Genomic DNA, 16,236 nt, shown 5'->3' on the forward strand with positions numbered 1-16,236 from the left:
TCTTGTGGTGATCTTTGGTTTAGGATCATAGTGTACTGGCAAGGAGAAGTGTTAACCTGAAGGCAAGTGTCACGACCCAACTGGAGGGTCATGACTAGCACCCGGGCCATACTTGCCGAGCACCAACGTACATTTTATCTAACCTTCCTTATTATCTTTAAGGGCCGACAAGATCAATATAAATGGTAGACATGGATCATGAACATCCAACAATGAAAGATAATGTCATGAACATACATAACATGGGATGACAAGACTGTCAAGAAACTGTATATAAGGTACGAGCTACCATGCTGCCATGAAAGACTATACAACAAAAATCAGCCGACAAGGCATTCCAAAGCATACATGAGTCGACACCTGTCTATGAGCCTCTAAAGGAACATAAGTGCCGAAATATTGCCGAAATAGGCCCATGACATACCCACAATATCTATAACAAAAACGCATACCAAGACCACGACAAGTCCGGAGAAGGGATCTCGCCAATAATCGCTGAATTGGATAGCCTACTGTGGTGGGGGAGCTGTGTCTACCCGTCTATCACGACCTGCAGCACGACATGCATCGTCCACAAATAAAGTACTGAGTATGTAAGGAAGAAAAGCATAAGTAAGAACAGTAATGTAAACAAGGATAGAAAATATACAACCTGTGACATCTGGGTACCTCTGAGGGCTATTGACATGAAATACATGATACATACATATATATACATAAACTTTTAAAACATACGCCTCTGTGGGCATCACCATCATTATATCATACCCGGCCGTAATAGGCTCGGTAAAAAGTACCCGGCCATCATAGGGCTCGGTAGAATCGTACCCGGCCACGTAGAGCTCGGTAAAACCCAACTGATCAGTGGTTGCACAATAGGTGACGTACCCAGCCGACTATATCGCGGCTCGGTAGAGTAAAATAGATACATATATATGATGTATGCTGGACTCATTGGAATCACATTTTGAACCTTTCGGAGTGACGTAAGGTCGGTATCCTTCGTACACATTATTAGGATTAACTATTCATCAAGAATCTTATAAGAATCAGGAAGTACCAACAACATTGATAACATAAGAATAAGAGAAGTAACATCAACATCAATTGTTCCATAAGAAGGGCAGCAATGTAAGTACTGCTAGCTTCTAAGAGTAGAGTATCTTTGGAAGCTCGTTCATTACATTATGTACAATCAGAGTCGTGCAAAAGAATGAAGGGGATAGCCTCACATACCTTGTATATACTTCCCAACCTCAAATTATGAAAATGTCACGACTCCTTAGTCTACAATAAGAGAAATGACACTATCATTATCGTTTAAGCGTCGTAACTATTATGTATCGACCGCAACCTATTTTACGATGAAACGGACAGCACCTCCCCTATTTATATGACTTCCCACAAATCAATACAATCACCAAACAGACCAAACAACATCAACAATAATCATATTGAGCCTCCCAAAACAGTCCACCAACCAACAACATTACTACCAAGCTTTTCGATATATATTTCACATGTTCTAGCTTCAACGACTTAGTCGCAACTTGGATAATCTTAAATACATGTAGAGTAAGAGGTTTCTTACCTTTAAATGGAAATAACAACTCCAATTTGACCTTACTTGTCCACGAAATATCTCTCCAATTCTGCCACAAGAACAAGGAAGCGAAACTAGCAATCAATTCGGGTTTTTCGGTACTAAAATTACTTTAGAAGACTTGAAATCACCTAGTATTGATATTAAAAACTTGAGAGAGTATTTACAGAACATAAAACACTTAAAACAACCTCCCACACGAGCTGGAACAACACAAAAATCAGCAACAACGAGAAGAACAAGAAACTTACTAGCGCCACGGGATTCCTGACGTTGTTTGCCCTTTGTTTGGGTATTGGATCATGAGAGAACCTTGAGAGAGTGTTTTAGGGTTATAAGGTCTGAATATACTAAAATATAATGACTTAAAACGGGGTTAAGGCATCTTATATATATATCCATATGTCTTAAACCGCCTATATGGGCCCCATAGAGAGCTGCTTGGCGCAACCTCGCAAAAATACGAATATCTCTCTATTCTGAGATCGTATCGATAAACAGTTTAATGCGTTGGAAACTAGATTCATAGATATTCAATTTTATGGGTAGATCACCCCGTAATTCCAAGTACATTGGGAGAAAAATGTAGTAACATTTGACCTAAAGTTTAAGTAAAATTATAAACGTAAGTTGCAACAACTTTTGTCGACTTTTGTTTCATAACTCGCTTGACTTCAAGACTTATGATATGGATACTATATGATTCAAATACATTAAAACATGACCTCTTGGCACAATTAAGCACCTCTAGTTTTTACCCGAAAATACGGGTTAAAACATCCTTGATTTGTTTAACTTCTAATACTTGTTAACCACTCCTATACACCCTTGTATCATTTAAGACCAATAGGATTAACTTCTTATCATCTCAAAGATAATCTCTTCTTGGATTTACGTCGACTAACTTACGGCGTGATCTAAGGTACGTGAATTTGGGTTGTAACAGCAGGTAAGAGAGGTAAGGGGAACAAGGGTGCCTATAGGTTGAGAATTGGGTCATGAAACGTAGGTACATTGACGGGTAAGTCTATAGAGTTGGAAAAGATCCTCAAGAAGAAGAGGGTTAATATAGCGTGTGTCCAGGAGACTAGGTGGGTAGGGTCTAGGGCGAGGGATGCGGACGGGTATAATCTTTGGTACTCCGGAGTCCGGAAGGTTAAGAATGGAGCGGGTATCTTGGTGGATAGGGAACTTAGAGAGTCGGTGGTTGAGGTTAGATAGGTGAATGATAGATTGATGACTATTAAGTTGGGGTTGAAGAGTGCACCCTAAACATCGTTAGCGCCTATGCCCCACCTGCGGGCCTGGATGAGGAGGTTAAACGGCAATTCTGGGAGGGGTTAGATGATATTATGCGTCAAGTCCCGCCTACATAGAGGGTATTTATAGGAGGGGATTTCAATGGTCATATTGGGTCGATCGCAGGCGGCTATGGTGAGGTACATGGAGGCTTCGATTTTGGGGAGAGGAACGGAGGAGGTACTTCGCTGTTGGACTTCGCTAAGGCATTTGGGTTGGTGATTGCGAACTCTAGTTTTCTGAAGAGGCAGTGCGTCAGATGTTCACCAACCCAGTTATATCCAGAGCCAATGATGATGAGATCCAGTTAGAGAAGACTGAGGGCGGTGGCGCTGCTATAGACACAGAGATGTCCAAGGCCACATAGGGAGTCCTTTTCACTCTTACCCTTCTTTATTCTTGTTTTTTAAGCATTGGGGACAATGCTTATTCTTATTCGAGGGGGTGGAGTTTATTTGCTATTTGGATGACTTTTAGACATTTGGTTTGTAATAACTGACAATATTTTCTTCTTTCTCTTTATTCTGTATATATATATATATATATATATATATATATATATATATATATATATATATATCTCTTTCTCTCTTTATGTATATATTCTCTCTTTTCCTCTCTCGTTATGTATATTCGTTATGCTTTCAGTAATTTATTTTTTTAGCTTCTTTATTCTGTTTTCTTATTAGTCTATGTTTAATCTAATAGCTTCTTTTTAATTTTGTAGCTTCTTTTTATGTTTTAGTGAACAATAAGCCTTTGATTTTCTTAATGCCACAGTTCTTTTCAAAGGTCATTTTTGTGTGAACTGGGTGACTCTTCCCAACGATGGATGGCATGACAACCTTCTTAAGGGATTGAGTCCGTTTTTGGTGTTTAGGTAAGAATAGTAGTAATAATGAATAAAAAGACCTAATTGAGTCAGGCTCGAAGAGTAAAACATGCTTCACTTGGTACCAATACACTTAACTATGTGCTTGTGGTTAAAAATAAGGTTTTTGGAAAGATATAACTCTATTTAGTGACCTTGTGACTCTTGTGTTGACTTAGGCAATCATCGAGTGGTTTAGTCAAACCATAGTGATTTTTAATCTTGAATATAGTCGTTGTGGGCCCTCAAATCTATCCTCTTTAACAATCCCGCTGCGTGAGAGGTGAGATATTTTTATTGCCAGTCCAAGTACCCGTGCGAATGGTCTAGAACTTGCCCCGAATGTGTCTCTAGACAAAATTTTAAATTTTTCTTGGCTTGAGAAGTGATTGTAGGCTCTCCTTGACTCGCTTGAAAATTTTCATGGCCCACCAATGTTGTTATCCCTAGTCAACCCATTTGAGCCTAAAACCTTTCTCATTTGATAACCATGTTACAAGCCTTTACCCATTCTGTCATGACCCTCCCTTGGCACCTGAGCTTTCCTTAATACTCTTGTGAAACAATTGGATAAAAACGTAAGTTTGGGGGATAGACGAGGAGTTTAAAAAAGGTATCAAGGCACAAAAAGAGAAAAAAAATGAAGAGAAGGAAAGGCAAGAAAAAGAAATAAATAACAAAAAGCAAAATGCAAAAAGAAAGTGAATAAGTTGAAGAGTTGAAGGGATTCAAAGAAAAGTAATGATGCAGAGCATGGAGAAAGAAAAGAAGGAGAAAATGAATATCATGACCAAGAAAGAGTGATGCTAAGTCTCTCTAATCCCCCTATGGAAAAGAAAATACCTCAAAGAGTTGGCAAAGCATGAGCCGATAAGAGAAAATGGAGTGCTTAAGGAAAGATGAACTCGTTCTATCATAGCATATCCAACCGTAGTCCAAAAGCCTGCATTGCATTCCGAAAAATCCCTACGTGATTTCAAGCCTAGCGAGCTTACATTAGTGGTGATTTACATGAGGGGCAAGCCTATGATACTTAAAGCCGTACTTGTGACATTCTTTTGAGAGAGATGAGCAAACATTTCACAAATCTTTGAATTGAGTGCTACATTCTTAAATGAGATATGCAAACAGAGAGTAGAGAGGAGGAGTTTAGGATCCACAATGACCTACATGAAAGAGCGAGCTTCCTTGATGAATGAAGTCAACTCTTGATGCTCAAGTGTCACGTTAGAACTATTTGTGCTTAAATATTCAACCCATTGCCTTGTTAATAATTCATAAGTGTTGTGGGTAATTATTGGTCCAAATTGATGCGTGATTGATGCATCTTTGATTAGCTGGAATAGCTCTTAACTTGTGGAGGTGGGAATTAACTTATTTGCTTGAGGACAAGCAAAAGCTTAAGTTTGGGGGAGTTAATAAGTGGGGATTTTGACTACTTATTAGCATCTTTTTGCTTTCGTTTTAGTCCAACAACGTTTAATTGTATTCCCGAAAACTGATGAAATATGCTTAATTGCAGGAATAGTAAAAAATGAGCCCCCAAGATGAAATCCAACTCAAGAAGGAGTGATCTGAACTCAACGACACAAACAGGCATAGAAGCTCAGAAGTGCGGACCGCGGATTATGAAGAAACTCCTATCAGAGACAAGTGCAAAGTGCGGTCTGGGCAAGAGCAAAAGTTGAGAGAACTTGCATCTCAAGTTCAACAGAAGTGCGGACCGCACAATTATTGTGCGGCCGCAGAAGAACAACTATTCGGCCGTAGTCACATTTTTGCGGTCCGCACTCAAAAATGCGCGGACCGCAGAAAGAGAGAAATGCGGCCACAGTTCAGAATTATGCGGCCGTAGGTTTCTATTCCTGTCAGGCTGAAGCAAAGTGCGGACCGCACATGGAATTGTGCGGCCGCAGAACCTCCGAAAGGGTATTTTTATCCGAAAATTCCAGCACTGTATAAATAGAAGAGTTTCACCTTTTTAAGTTAACTTTTAACATCAGCAGCCACTCTAGACGTTTTCTTTTGCTCGTTTTAGTAGTTTTAGCTATTTTGAGCTTTTTGAATATTGTTTTCATCATTTTAATTATTAATATGGGTTTAATTATCACTTCTTCTTCTTTTTATTCTAATTTAAGCATGGGTAGCTAGATTTTTACTAGGGTTGTGACCCAACCCTAGTGTGTAAACTTAATGGGTGTTTGATTTATTGTTTGTATACGGTTGGGTGTTGATTATCTAGCCTTGTTCTTTCTTTTATTTGAAAAACTAATGGTTGCAAATATTATTTCATACCTATTTGACTTGGTCTCTAGTTGAGAAATATATACTTAGTCTAGGAAAACTTGGCTAGCAAGAAATTGGGTCAATCGAGAGATTGATAAGCCCAATTAAAGGGTTAAACCTAGAGATAGTAAAACCCGACTTGAGCTTATTATCAACTGCTTTGTTCAATAACCATTTGGACTTGAGAAAGTCAAATCGGGCAAAATCACTATCTGACCGAGAGGTATTGAGTGGGTACTTAAGTGTTGATAGCTATAATACACCCCGACCAATAAAATAAGTTTTAAAGTTTACAACCCATTAAGCGAACACCTAGGTGAAGGTCATAGCCCTAGGCCTTTTTATCATTTGAAAAAAAATCAAAAATAATTTCCTAGTTTCATTCTTAAAATCGCAACTGTAGTCTAACTTAGATTTCCAAACAAAACCCAATATTGTGGAAATGCAAATTAAGATATACAAACTCACGCGCTAAAATATATACTATCAACACCCATTCACATAGCTCCCTGTGGAATTCAATCCCGACTCTGTTGGGTATTATTATTGTATCAACTGTTTTCATATCCTCAAATAGAGGAGTGAAATTGAACGAGATCAATTTTTATCGAGAGGGGAGGGGAGATTGACGAGGATGTCACACACCGTATTGGGGTGAGGTGGATGAAATGGATGTTAGCATATGAAGTCTTGTGTGATAAGAGAGTGTCACCGATACTCAAAGGTAAGTTTTACAAATCGGTGGTTAGACCGGCCATGATGTATGGGGTTGAGTGTTGGCATGTAAAGAACTCACATATCCAGAAGATGAAAGTATCAGAAATGAGGATGTTAAGGTGGATGTGCGGTCACACTAGGATAAATAAGATTAGGAATGAAGATATTCAGGAGAAGGTGAGCGTGGCTCCCATTGATGACAAGATGCGGGAAGCGAGGCTCAGATGGTTCGGGCACGTATAAAGGAGAAGCCTAGATACTCCGGTAAGGAGGTGTGAGCGGCTGGCTTTGGAGGGCACGAGAAGAGGTAGAGGACGGCCTAAGAAGTATTGGGAGAGGTGATCAGGCAGGACATGACGAGGCTTCAGATTTTTGAGGACATGGCTCTTGATAGGAAGTTTTGGAGGTCGGGTATTAGGGTTGTAGGTTAGGAGTTAGTTGAGTCTCTCTTACTTTATACCTTTGTGAGGCTAGTCTGGTAGGGTTTTTGTCGATGTTAGCTAGTGGCAATGTTGTGTTTTACTACTCATTTGTTTACTATAGTGCCGGGTCTATGTACTGTCTATCGCGTTTGCTTTGCATCTACTTTCTCATTTCCATGATGTTATTTTTCCTATGGTTTCTATTGGTGATACTGATATTGTCTCTTTTCGTCCTTTTGAGCCGAGGGTCTTTCGGAAACAACCTCTCTACTCTCTCGGGGTAGGGGTAAGGTCTGCATATATATTACCCTCCCCAGACCTCACTAGTGGGATTTCACTGGGTCGTTGTTGTTGTTGTTGTTGTTGTATGTTACATATAAAAATTATACAAATTTTATACATTTTTTTGGCTAGCAGATGTAAATAAGTCACCATTTCATTTGATGTGTCAACATGAAATTTATTGATAAGTTAAAAAGGTTGTTTATATATACAGTCATTAATGTAATACTCAATCACCCTAGCATCAAAAGAAAAGAATTAAATCAATAAATCAAATAGGCACGAGGTTCAATTTACATTGCTAGCTAAGTCCTGTGAAAAAAATCACATTGACCAAGCTAGGATCAGGGGCGGATACGCGAACTCGTTGACCCATCAAACTAGATATTTTATGTATCTGTTTTTAGAATTGAGATAATATTTTCTGTTAGCCCCTGTGTTCCAATAAAATCTGGCTTTAATCGTTGGAAACTAAATTGCAAGGACTACAAGTTTTTTAGAGTACTCGTGACCAAATTCCCATAATGAAGAGGTGTCATATTTGGCAATGGTTAAGATTCTGTGTATGACATGATGCATAATGCGTTTTCTTACGATTATATGATGAAAGAGCCCAATGCAAAAAAAATGCATGTATAAAAGTATATTGGGATTACAGTAAGTACGATTCCAACATGCATATATCTTTTCATGTAAAACTATCTTCATACGTTTTTCGGTAAATATACTGCAAGTTGATGCATATTGGAGTAAATATTTACCTTGTACAATCTCTGCACATGGAAATATTATATTAAGTGAAGTTCATTTAATTACATTCACATAGTAATTGGAATAAGGTGATAAGAAAATCTAACACATCTTCCATTGCATGCACTAGTGAAAAATATTAAAGTAATTACTATATATCAACTTAGCATCAATATTATGATCTAATATTGCAGATTGCACCCCGTTTCTCTTAACTAATCAGGTAGAAATATTACCAAAGGTACCATCCACCTTTTAGTTAATTTATTTACAACTATGATGCACGGAAGGAAAAAAATTAACATCATTTCTATACATGCTATAGATACTTGCAGTAGATGATAGAGATACAAAATTGGACATTTTAGCTCATTCCTATTTTGCTTTACATGGCATGCCTTTATATGCCCACTTGCTTTCACTTAAAAAATTCACACTGAAACTATTAGAGAAAATGGCTTCTTCTTTTGCTTTGTATTTCCTTCTTCTAGTGCTTGTTGCAAACATTTTCTACTTCCAAACCTCTTTGTGTGACGACGCTGCTGACCAGGCATTGATAATGAATATATGTAGACAAGTGCAAGATTCTACCTTCTGCTTAAATACTTTCAGACAAAATATACCATCTCATCCATATACTCCTACTGTAGTAACACAAGTTGCTATTAGCCAATCATTACAACATGCTACCAACAATCGTATCTTCATAGAGACATCAAAAGCAAATTCAAAAGACAAAGAAATCCAAAACTTATTTGCTATTTGTGATAGTGGCTATGGATTCTTGATAACTGAGCTCCAAAGCGCTACTCAATCATTAGCCAATAAAAATTTTAATGCCTTAGAAAATTCACTTTTCAAGTGTCCCAAATTTGTGAATGACTGTCAGAGTGCATTTGGTGGCAAGACCACACCTGAATTATTAGACAGGAGCAGGAAACAATTAGATCTTGTACTAATGGCAAATAGTGCTGAAGGTCTTATTCAAAAATAGATCTTTTAAGTGATTATTATAAATTTTTGTATCTTTCCTGAAAGTTATAACATATTTAAATGCAGAAACTGATCTTGCAATAAATGGTTCCTATTTCTCAAGTGACTACATCATGTCTAAGCTTGTCATTTTCATTTTCGCTTTGGCATTTCGGATTATGATAAGTACGACCCGAACTTGCATATGTTTTTTCAATAAGCTAATTGCGTAATTAATTTTGAATTAGCTAATGCATTCTAAATGTTTGATTATAGACTTAAGATGAAAGTATGATGAAAGCAATTTTTTGGGAGGAAGCTCAAAAGATCCTATATATATATATATATATATATGCAAATTTTTTCGAAGAGACAAAATAGAAAGAGTAGCGTAAAAATGGCTATTTGAGAAAATCAGTCAAAGAAGATTTGGAAATAAAAGAAAAGAAAGAAAAATGGATGTGAGTAACTAACATAACTCAGCTCAGCCCGAAAACGAAATGGGTCGTACCCGATTCGCCTTAGCAGCGCGGCAACAGTTGCAAATTTGAAATCCCTATTTCCCTCCGCATATTAAATTGAATTACAGATCCCGTCTTCCCTAAGCACTTGCAAAGATGGCTACCAAAATTCAAATTCACCCTCCGAAACCCACAAAACAACCACCAAAAACTCCCAGTAAGCAATGGTCCCTCCAGGATTTCGAGATCGGGAAACCCCTCGGCAAAGGCAAATTCGGCCGTGTATACCTCGCCCGAGAAATCAAGGTAATTTGAATTTATATTTATATTTTCTATATACTCGTTTATACATATGTGAATTATATGTTTCGTTAGTAAAGAGTAGCGGGTTTTGGTGAACTTGAATTTTGCATAGCAGAGTGGGTTTATAGTGGCATTGAAGGTGATATTCAAGGAGCAAATAGAGAAATACAGGTTGCATCACCAACTTAGAAGGGAAATGGAGATTCAAACAAGTCTTCGCCACCCGAATGTACTGAGGCTATATGGCTGGTTCCATGACGAGGAGCGGATTTACTTGATTTTGGAGTACGCTCACCGCGGTGAGCTCTACAGGGAGCTCAGGAAGACAGGTCGCCTGCCTGAGAAACAGGCTGCCACGGTATGTCTTATCCTATTCATAGAATTTGGACAAAAAACCACACATTTTGTTTGCTGTCTTATGATTTATTTCTATACTTTATTTAATTTGGCATAAGCATATATTCATAATCTTTAGTGTTAGAGAACTCCAGATTACTGAATATTGGAATTAGGCGATATATAGTAGCTGAGAATATGTTTTAGATATTAGCACTTTATTGTAGGTCCTATGCTTTCTAGGATTAGTTTAGCATTTCAGAGAATTATACGTTTACAAATTATACAGAACTTCTAATACCTTTTATTTGTGCTACATAATATTGGTAAGAAATGAGTTTAAAACTTTAACTGGAATAACGTTGTTGGTGAGGATTCATATAGTTGACCTTAAATTGTTTGGGACTGAGGCGTATTTGTTGTTGCTATTGTTGTGGAATGAGACGAGTCCAAATGGTTGGAAATGGAAAGCGGGGATTCATATTGCTGCCCTAATTAGCTTGGGATCGAGGCGTAGTTTTGTTGTTTAAATGTGAGCTATAAGTTGTTTCAATAAGAACTGATTCACTCTCCTCCTAACCCAAACAAAGAGGATAGAGATTCGCATTTCAGTGCTTTCCTTGTCTGTTTTATGCCATGTAAGGTATGACCATATGAACTTCTAGTAGTTCCTTGAAAGATGGCACAGTTTTAGGTTGACTTTCGTATCAATTTATGTTTTTTCTTTTCTGTGCCTTGCTTATGTTATTTCCTCTGAGGTTAATGTTGAACAGTGAATTAAAATTAATTTTTCACACTCGTCGTTTTGTGACTCCACATCTATTTGAAAATCATTTTTATAATAGTCGAACACATAATTACATTTCTGTAAATGTTATTGTTAGTTGTCGACTTCTTTCTTGTTTCTTTAGGTTAGGTCTATGACTTTTGATACTTTGATTGGTTTTCGTGTAGTATATTGCAAGTCTCACACAAGCACTGGCGTATTGTCATGAGAAGCATGTCATTCACAGGGACATAAAGCCAGAAAACTTGTTACTTGATCGTGAGGTAATATCTTGATAACTAACGGTCTTCCTTTGCCACGGGTGCAAGTTTTGTTAACACCATTTCCTAGAGAAAGAAAAAGAAAATGTTATACATGGCTAATTTGAAAGTTATATTTGTGTTTTTACTGGAGAAAAGAGTTTGAACAGTCCACCTTTCATTTGGCAACAGTGAAATACAAATCAATTTTTGAGGAGCAAAGTACAAATCTTCTTTAGTTACCTATAGTTGTTTTGAGACAATAGTTGGATACAAGGAAGTTCTCAGTGTTCTCTCTTGTTAATCCTAAATTCTTTGCTTACATCTCAGGATGCCTTTAGTTGCCGAATTCTAAAGATGGAGATTGGCATGTAGATAGCTTACTGTCATTTTGTTGAGTTGTTTCTTGCAACTGCGTTAACAATTAGGCCTCCTAACTTTTTCCAATGGTTTAAACCTAAACACTTTGCTAGAGATGCACATACAATTACATCTTAGAATACCATTTGTAATGCTTTCTAGCTGAAGATCGGCCTGTAGAAAAAGCATAGCCTTTATCATGTTTCTTGCAGCATTATACCATCAAATTATATGGATTTTTGGTTTGAGTTAATTACAAGAGAAGTCCTTTTGAAGCACTTATTTCAATATGTCATCGCCTATCTTCAGAAGCTCTTCTTCTGTTCAGTCTCGTTTCCAATATGTCATTGCCCATCTTTTTGTGGTTGTATTTTCACTTAATCGACAAGGCAGGAAATGGCGCTTGTAGGATTACGTACCAAAAGCCATAATTTTCTTTTCTATGCTATCTGGCTACCATTATATATAGAATTCTTTTGATAGCACCTCATATAGCTGCACAACTAGGCTCAAGTAAAATAGTGACCTCTGCTTCTTTATTACGTATGGTTTTCGGCTATAGTTGTCAATGTGTGACCTTCAGTTCTACATTGATTCGACATTCTGACAATCTGGAGCTTGGAACATCTTCTAAGTTTACTACATCTATCTCATTTTGTTTGACGTATTTTAGCCCATTCAAAGGGAAAAAAAGAAAAAGAACATGTCTACTATAATAGTTGTTTCAAATGAATAGTCAACTAAGATAATGACAGTCAGGACCAAGAAAGTATTCTCTAGGTGTATTCTAATAAGACTATACATAACGGAGCGTTTGGGATGGTCTAGCTAACATATTGAAAAGTTGTTTTATGGGCGTCCCAACTAAAACTGGATTCAATTGTCCAACAACTGCAGATAAAACCAATATAGCAAGAGAAAAATATTAATGAGATTATCACATGAAATATAGGGCCACTTGAAGATTGCAGACTTTGGGTGGTCTGTACAATCTAGAAGCAAGAGACATACAATGTGCGGAACTCTGGATTATCTAGCACCAGAAATGGTGGAGAACAAAGCTCATGATTATGCAGTTGACAATTGGACGCTGGGGATCCTTTGCTATGAGTTTTTATATGGTGTGCCTCCATTTGAGGCCGAAAAACAGACCGACACATTCAAAAGGTAAGGATTGTTCTGCTTTGTCATCTTGTAATTGTTACTGAAAATTCAAGATACACTAACATAGAGTAATATAGAATTATGAAGGTAGACCTCAGCTTCCCTTCAACACCTGATGTGTCTGCTGAAGCTAAGAATCTCATTAGCCAGGTAAATTGATTAGTACTTGTCTATGTTTTATTCCTGTAAGAAGAAACAATGGCATGCAATAGCTGCACTCCTTCTTTCTGATGGTTTACCTTTGCCCTTTGCAGCTTCTTGTGAAGGAGTCTTCAAAAAGGCTCTCTCTTCAAAAAATCATAGAGCACCCTTGGATAACTAAGAATGTCGATCTAGCGGGAACTTGCTCAAAGTGACATTTTCACATACCACTCGAGATGATTATCACATCTAATAGGAAAAAGAGCTGAAACACCAGAAGATGAATAACATTGTAGGATCTTCTACTTTCACTAGACTGGGCTTCCGTCATCTTGTAATTGTTACTTGAAAATCAAGATGTACTAAAGAGTAATATAGGATTATGAAGGTAGACCTCAATTTCCCTTCAACTCTTGATATTTATGCTGAAGCTAAGAATCTCGTTAGCCAGGTAAATTGATTATTACTTGTCTATGCTTTAGTTCTGTAAGAAGAAACAATGTCATGCAATAATAGTTGCATTCCTTTCTGATGGTTTACCTTTGCACTTTGCAGCTTCTTGAGAAGGACTCTTCAAAAAGGCTCTCTTTTCAAAAGATCATGGAACGCCCTTGGATAACTAAGAATGCCGATCTAGCGAGAACCAGCTCAAGGTGACATTTTCACATGCCACTCGAGATCGGCATTCTTAATTATCTGAGGGTGCTCCATGATCTTTTGAAGAGAGAGCCTCTTTGAAGAGTCCTTCACAAGAAGCTGCAAAGTGCAAAGGTAAACCATCAGAAAGGAGTGCAACTATTTCATGCCATTGTTTCTTCTCCCAGAACTAATCAATTTATTTGTGGCTAATGAAATTCTTAGCTAGACACATCAGGTGTTGAAGGGCAGATGCGGTCTACCTTCACAATTCTATATTAATCTAAGTTAGTACTCCTATATTAAAAGGGAATTGGTCCTTGGTCAATTTGTATCAGATAAAGAAAATTTTCAATTTGTACCTTGTACAAAAAGCTTTTTATTTCATTTGAATTAACCATTTCCTTGAGATAATTGCGGTTCTTGATTTAGTGAGACGTGGAAGCAAATTTGCACTTGTACTCGATTTAGTTCGCAACACACCCATTAGTATAATATATACTATGGGTGTGTTGCGAACTAATTAAGTGCTAATTCATTTTTAGTTCTTTATTTTTTAAACAAAAGAACCATGGTGGGGGTTAGGCATAGAAACTCAGCATCCCTGCTTGACTGAAAATATCGTATATCAGTAGCAACTGGAGATCGAAAGCAGGTTAAGGACATTAATGCCAAAGACTTATATCAGGTTTAGCCATAAAAGGACTAGGAATTCAAATTCTGATCTGAAAAAAAAATCGAAAAAATAGAACTGAACATATTTCACTAATAAGTTAAAGTAGTTTTCTCGGTTCAACTTTCCTGGCAAGTCTCCAAACATTTAGATCATAGATTATTGGTTAATTAAGACGTTAATTTATTTAGTTTCAACAGAGTGCGCTGTACGCCTTAGCACTAAGGTAGAATGCCTCAGACACTTGTTGGACGAAACACCTCTCAATAAAATTTTGCGCCTGAAACGTTATGATCTATCTCTTTTCTTTAAATGTTCGTTCGTATATTTTCATAATAAGTTTCAATACGCTTCTTGATTGTTTTATTTCTGATAATAGAATAATAAATTCAAGAATATCCGAGGTAAAAACTTACCATCACCGAGTGTTTACACCAAGCCAATAAATGAATAACACTTGTCACGTTATTTAACTATAACTAAGTTTTTAATCCCATTTATTTAGCACGTAATCTTAAATAATAGTATCAAAATAATACTACTTACTTAATATCTTAGCTATTTCCGCTAAGTTCTTAACGAAACGTTAAATAAATCGAAAAGAATGAATTGTACCGTTAGAAAGCAAATGAAGTATCAAACAGTAGGGCACCCAAATCTCCTTCTTTAAATTTTTTGTTTATTAAAATTAAAACATTTAATAGACTTAGAACTCCTAATAAACTTTTTTCTTATCTTTCATGGTTAACTTAAGTAGACTTGGTATAAACGCCCGATGCCGGTAAGTTTTTTCCAATATCCAAACCCGAACCATTAGTGTATTCCTGGATATTGAATAAATAAGTTACTTTGATAAATTTATTTGCTTTCACATAAATTAACTATGATTAAGAAAAAAAGTAACGACTGTTATAAGAAAAATCAAATTATGGTGGATGTCTACTCTTCCTCCATGATCTTCTCAAATGCTTAATGACATATTCAATGATATATTTCTATGCTTAATGACATATTCAATGACATATTTTTCTTCACTTTTCGTGCCTATATAAAGGCCTTGTAATAGATAAGAAAATACACACAATTGAAGAAGAAAATCTCTTCCTTCTCTCTATCTCCATTTATTGTTCATATTTTACTAAATTGCTTTTATTTCATAACAACATTTCTTATTCATATTTTACTAAATTGCTTTTATTTTATAACATGTTATCAGCACGAATTGCTCATTTCATGATCTTCTACGTCAAGACTATATAAATTATAAGCAGACAATAAGATCAAGTACAATGAAAAATGTCTTGGATGATAATACAAAGATAAGTTTTACATCCATCTAAACCCATTCATACTTTAATAACTTTGCATTAACTTTATATGCAGTGTTTAGTTAAAATATTTTTTTCAATTGTATCCAGTGAAATAAAGAACTGGAAAGGTATGTCTTTCTTTGCTACATCTCTTATAGGATAAAATTAATATTCCAACGTATATATATGTTCTGACCGTTTACATACTATGTTAAATAATTATTAAGGTAATTTAGTAATAATATTTTTACCATCACATGATGTATTTTATTGAAAGCAAAATTATCAAATATGTAGGCGATTTTACGGTACCTTGCAAATTTGGCACTCGAATATACAATCAATATAAACTCATTATAGTTATAATTTATAATAGTCACGGTTATGCATTAAGCCTTAAATATTTTTGCTGGAAACATAAGGCTCATTCCTCCGTATTGAATTTTTTTTTTGGTGAAGTTCTATAGTCTTTGAAATATAAGTGGTTATAGATTATTTGGACCTTTTTCCCTAATTAATTTATTAAAATGTAAAAGTGATTGTATCATTTAAAAAAAAATGGCATATATCCTAACTAACATTTTTGTTGCAGAGGAACAGTTTCAAGATTGAAATAGTTATATA

The 16,236-nt window shown here is 36.3% G+C and overlaps 1 protein-coding gene across 3 annotated transcripts; it reads left to right on the plus strand.

Annotated features, from left to right (window-relative positions):
* The first annotated feature begins 9,686 nt into the window (after positions 1-9,686).
* LOC104118759 (serine/threonine-protein kinase Aurora-3-like) lies at positions 9,687-14,064 on the plus strand. Of its 3 annotated transcripts, none has more exons than XM_009630102.4 (6): positions 9,691-9,969; positions 10,079-10,324; positions 11,257-11,352; positions 12,641-12,855; positions 12,930-13,002; positions 13,107-14,064. In XM_009630102.4, exons 1-6 carry the CDS (start codon positions 9,820-9,822, stop codon positions 13,206-13,208), a joined length of 882 nt encoding a protein of 293 aa, XP_009628397.1. In that variant the 5' UTR covers positions 9,691-9,819; the 3' UTR covers positions 13,209-14,064. The 3 variants fall into 3 exon arrangements, with proteins under 3 accessions (XP_070053962.1, XP_009628397.1, XP_009628398.1); XM_009630103.4 differs by having other exon boundaries at positions 9,700-9,969; positions 10,082-10,324; XM_070197861.1 differs by lacking the exon at positions 12,930-13,002 and having other exon boundaries at positions 9,687-9,969.
* Positions 14,065-16,236: the final 2,172 nt, after the last annotated feature.

The sequence above is a fragment of the Nicotiana tomentosiformis genome, chromosome 3 (assembly GCF_000390325.3).
Source record: "Nicotiana tomentosiformis chromosome 3, ASM39032v3, whole genome shotgun sequence".
In the NCBI taxonomy this organism is placed as follows: Eukaryota; Viridiplantae; Streptophyta; class Magnoliopsida; order Solanales; family Solanaceae; genus Nicotiana; species Nicotiana tomentosiformis.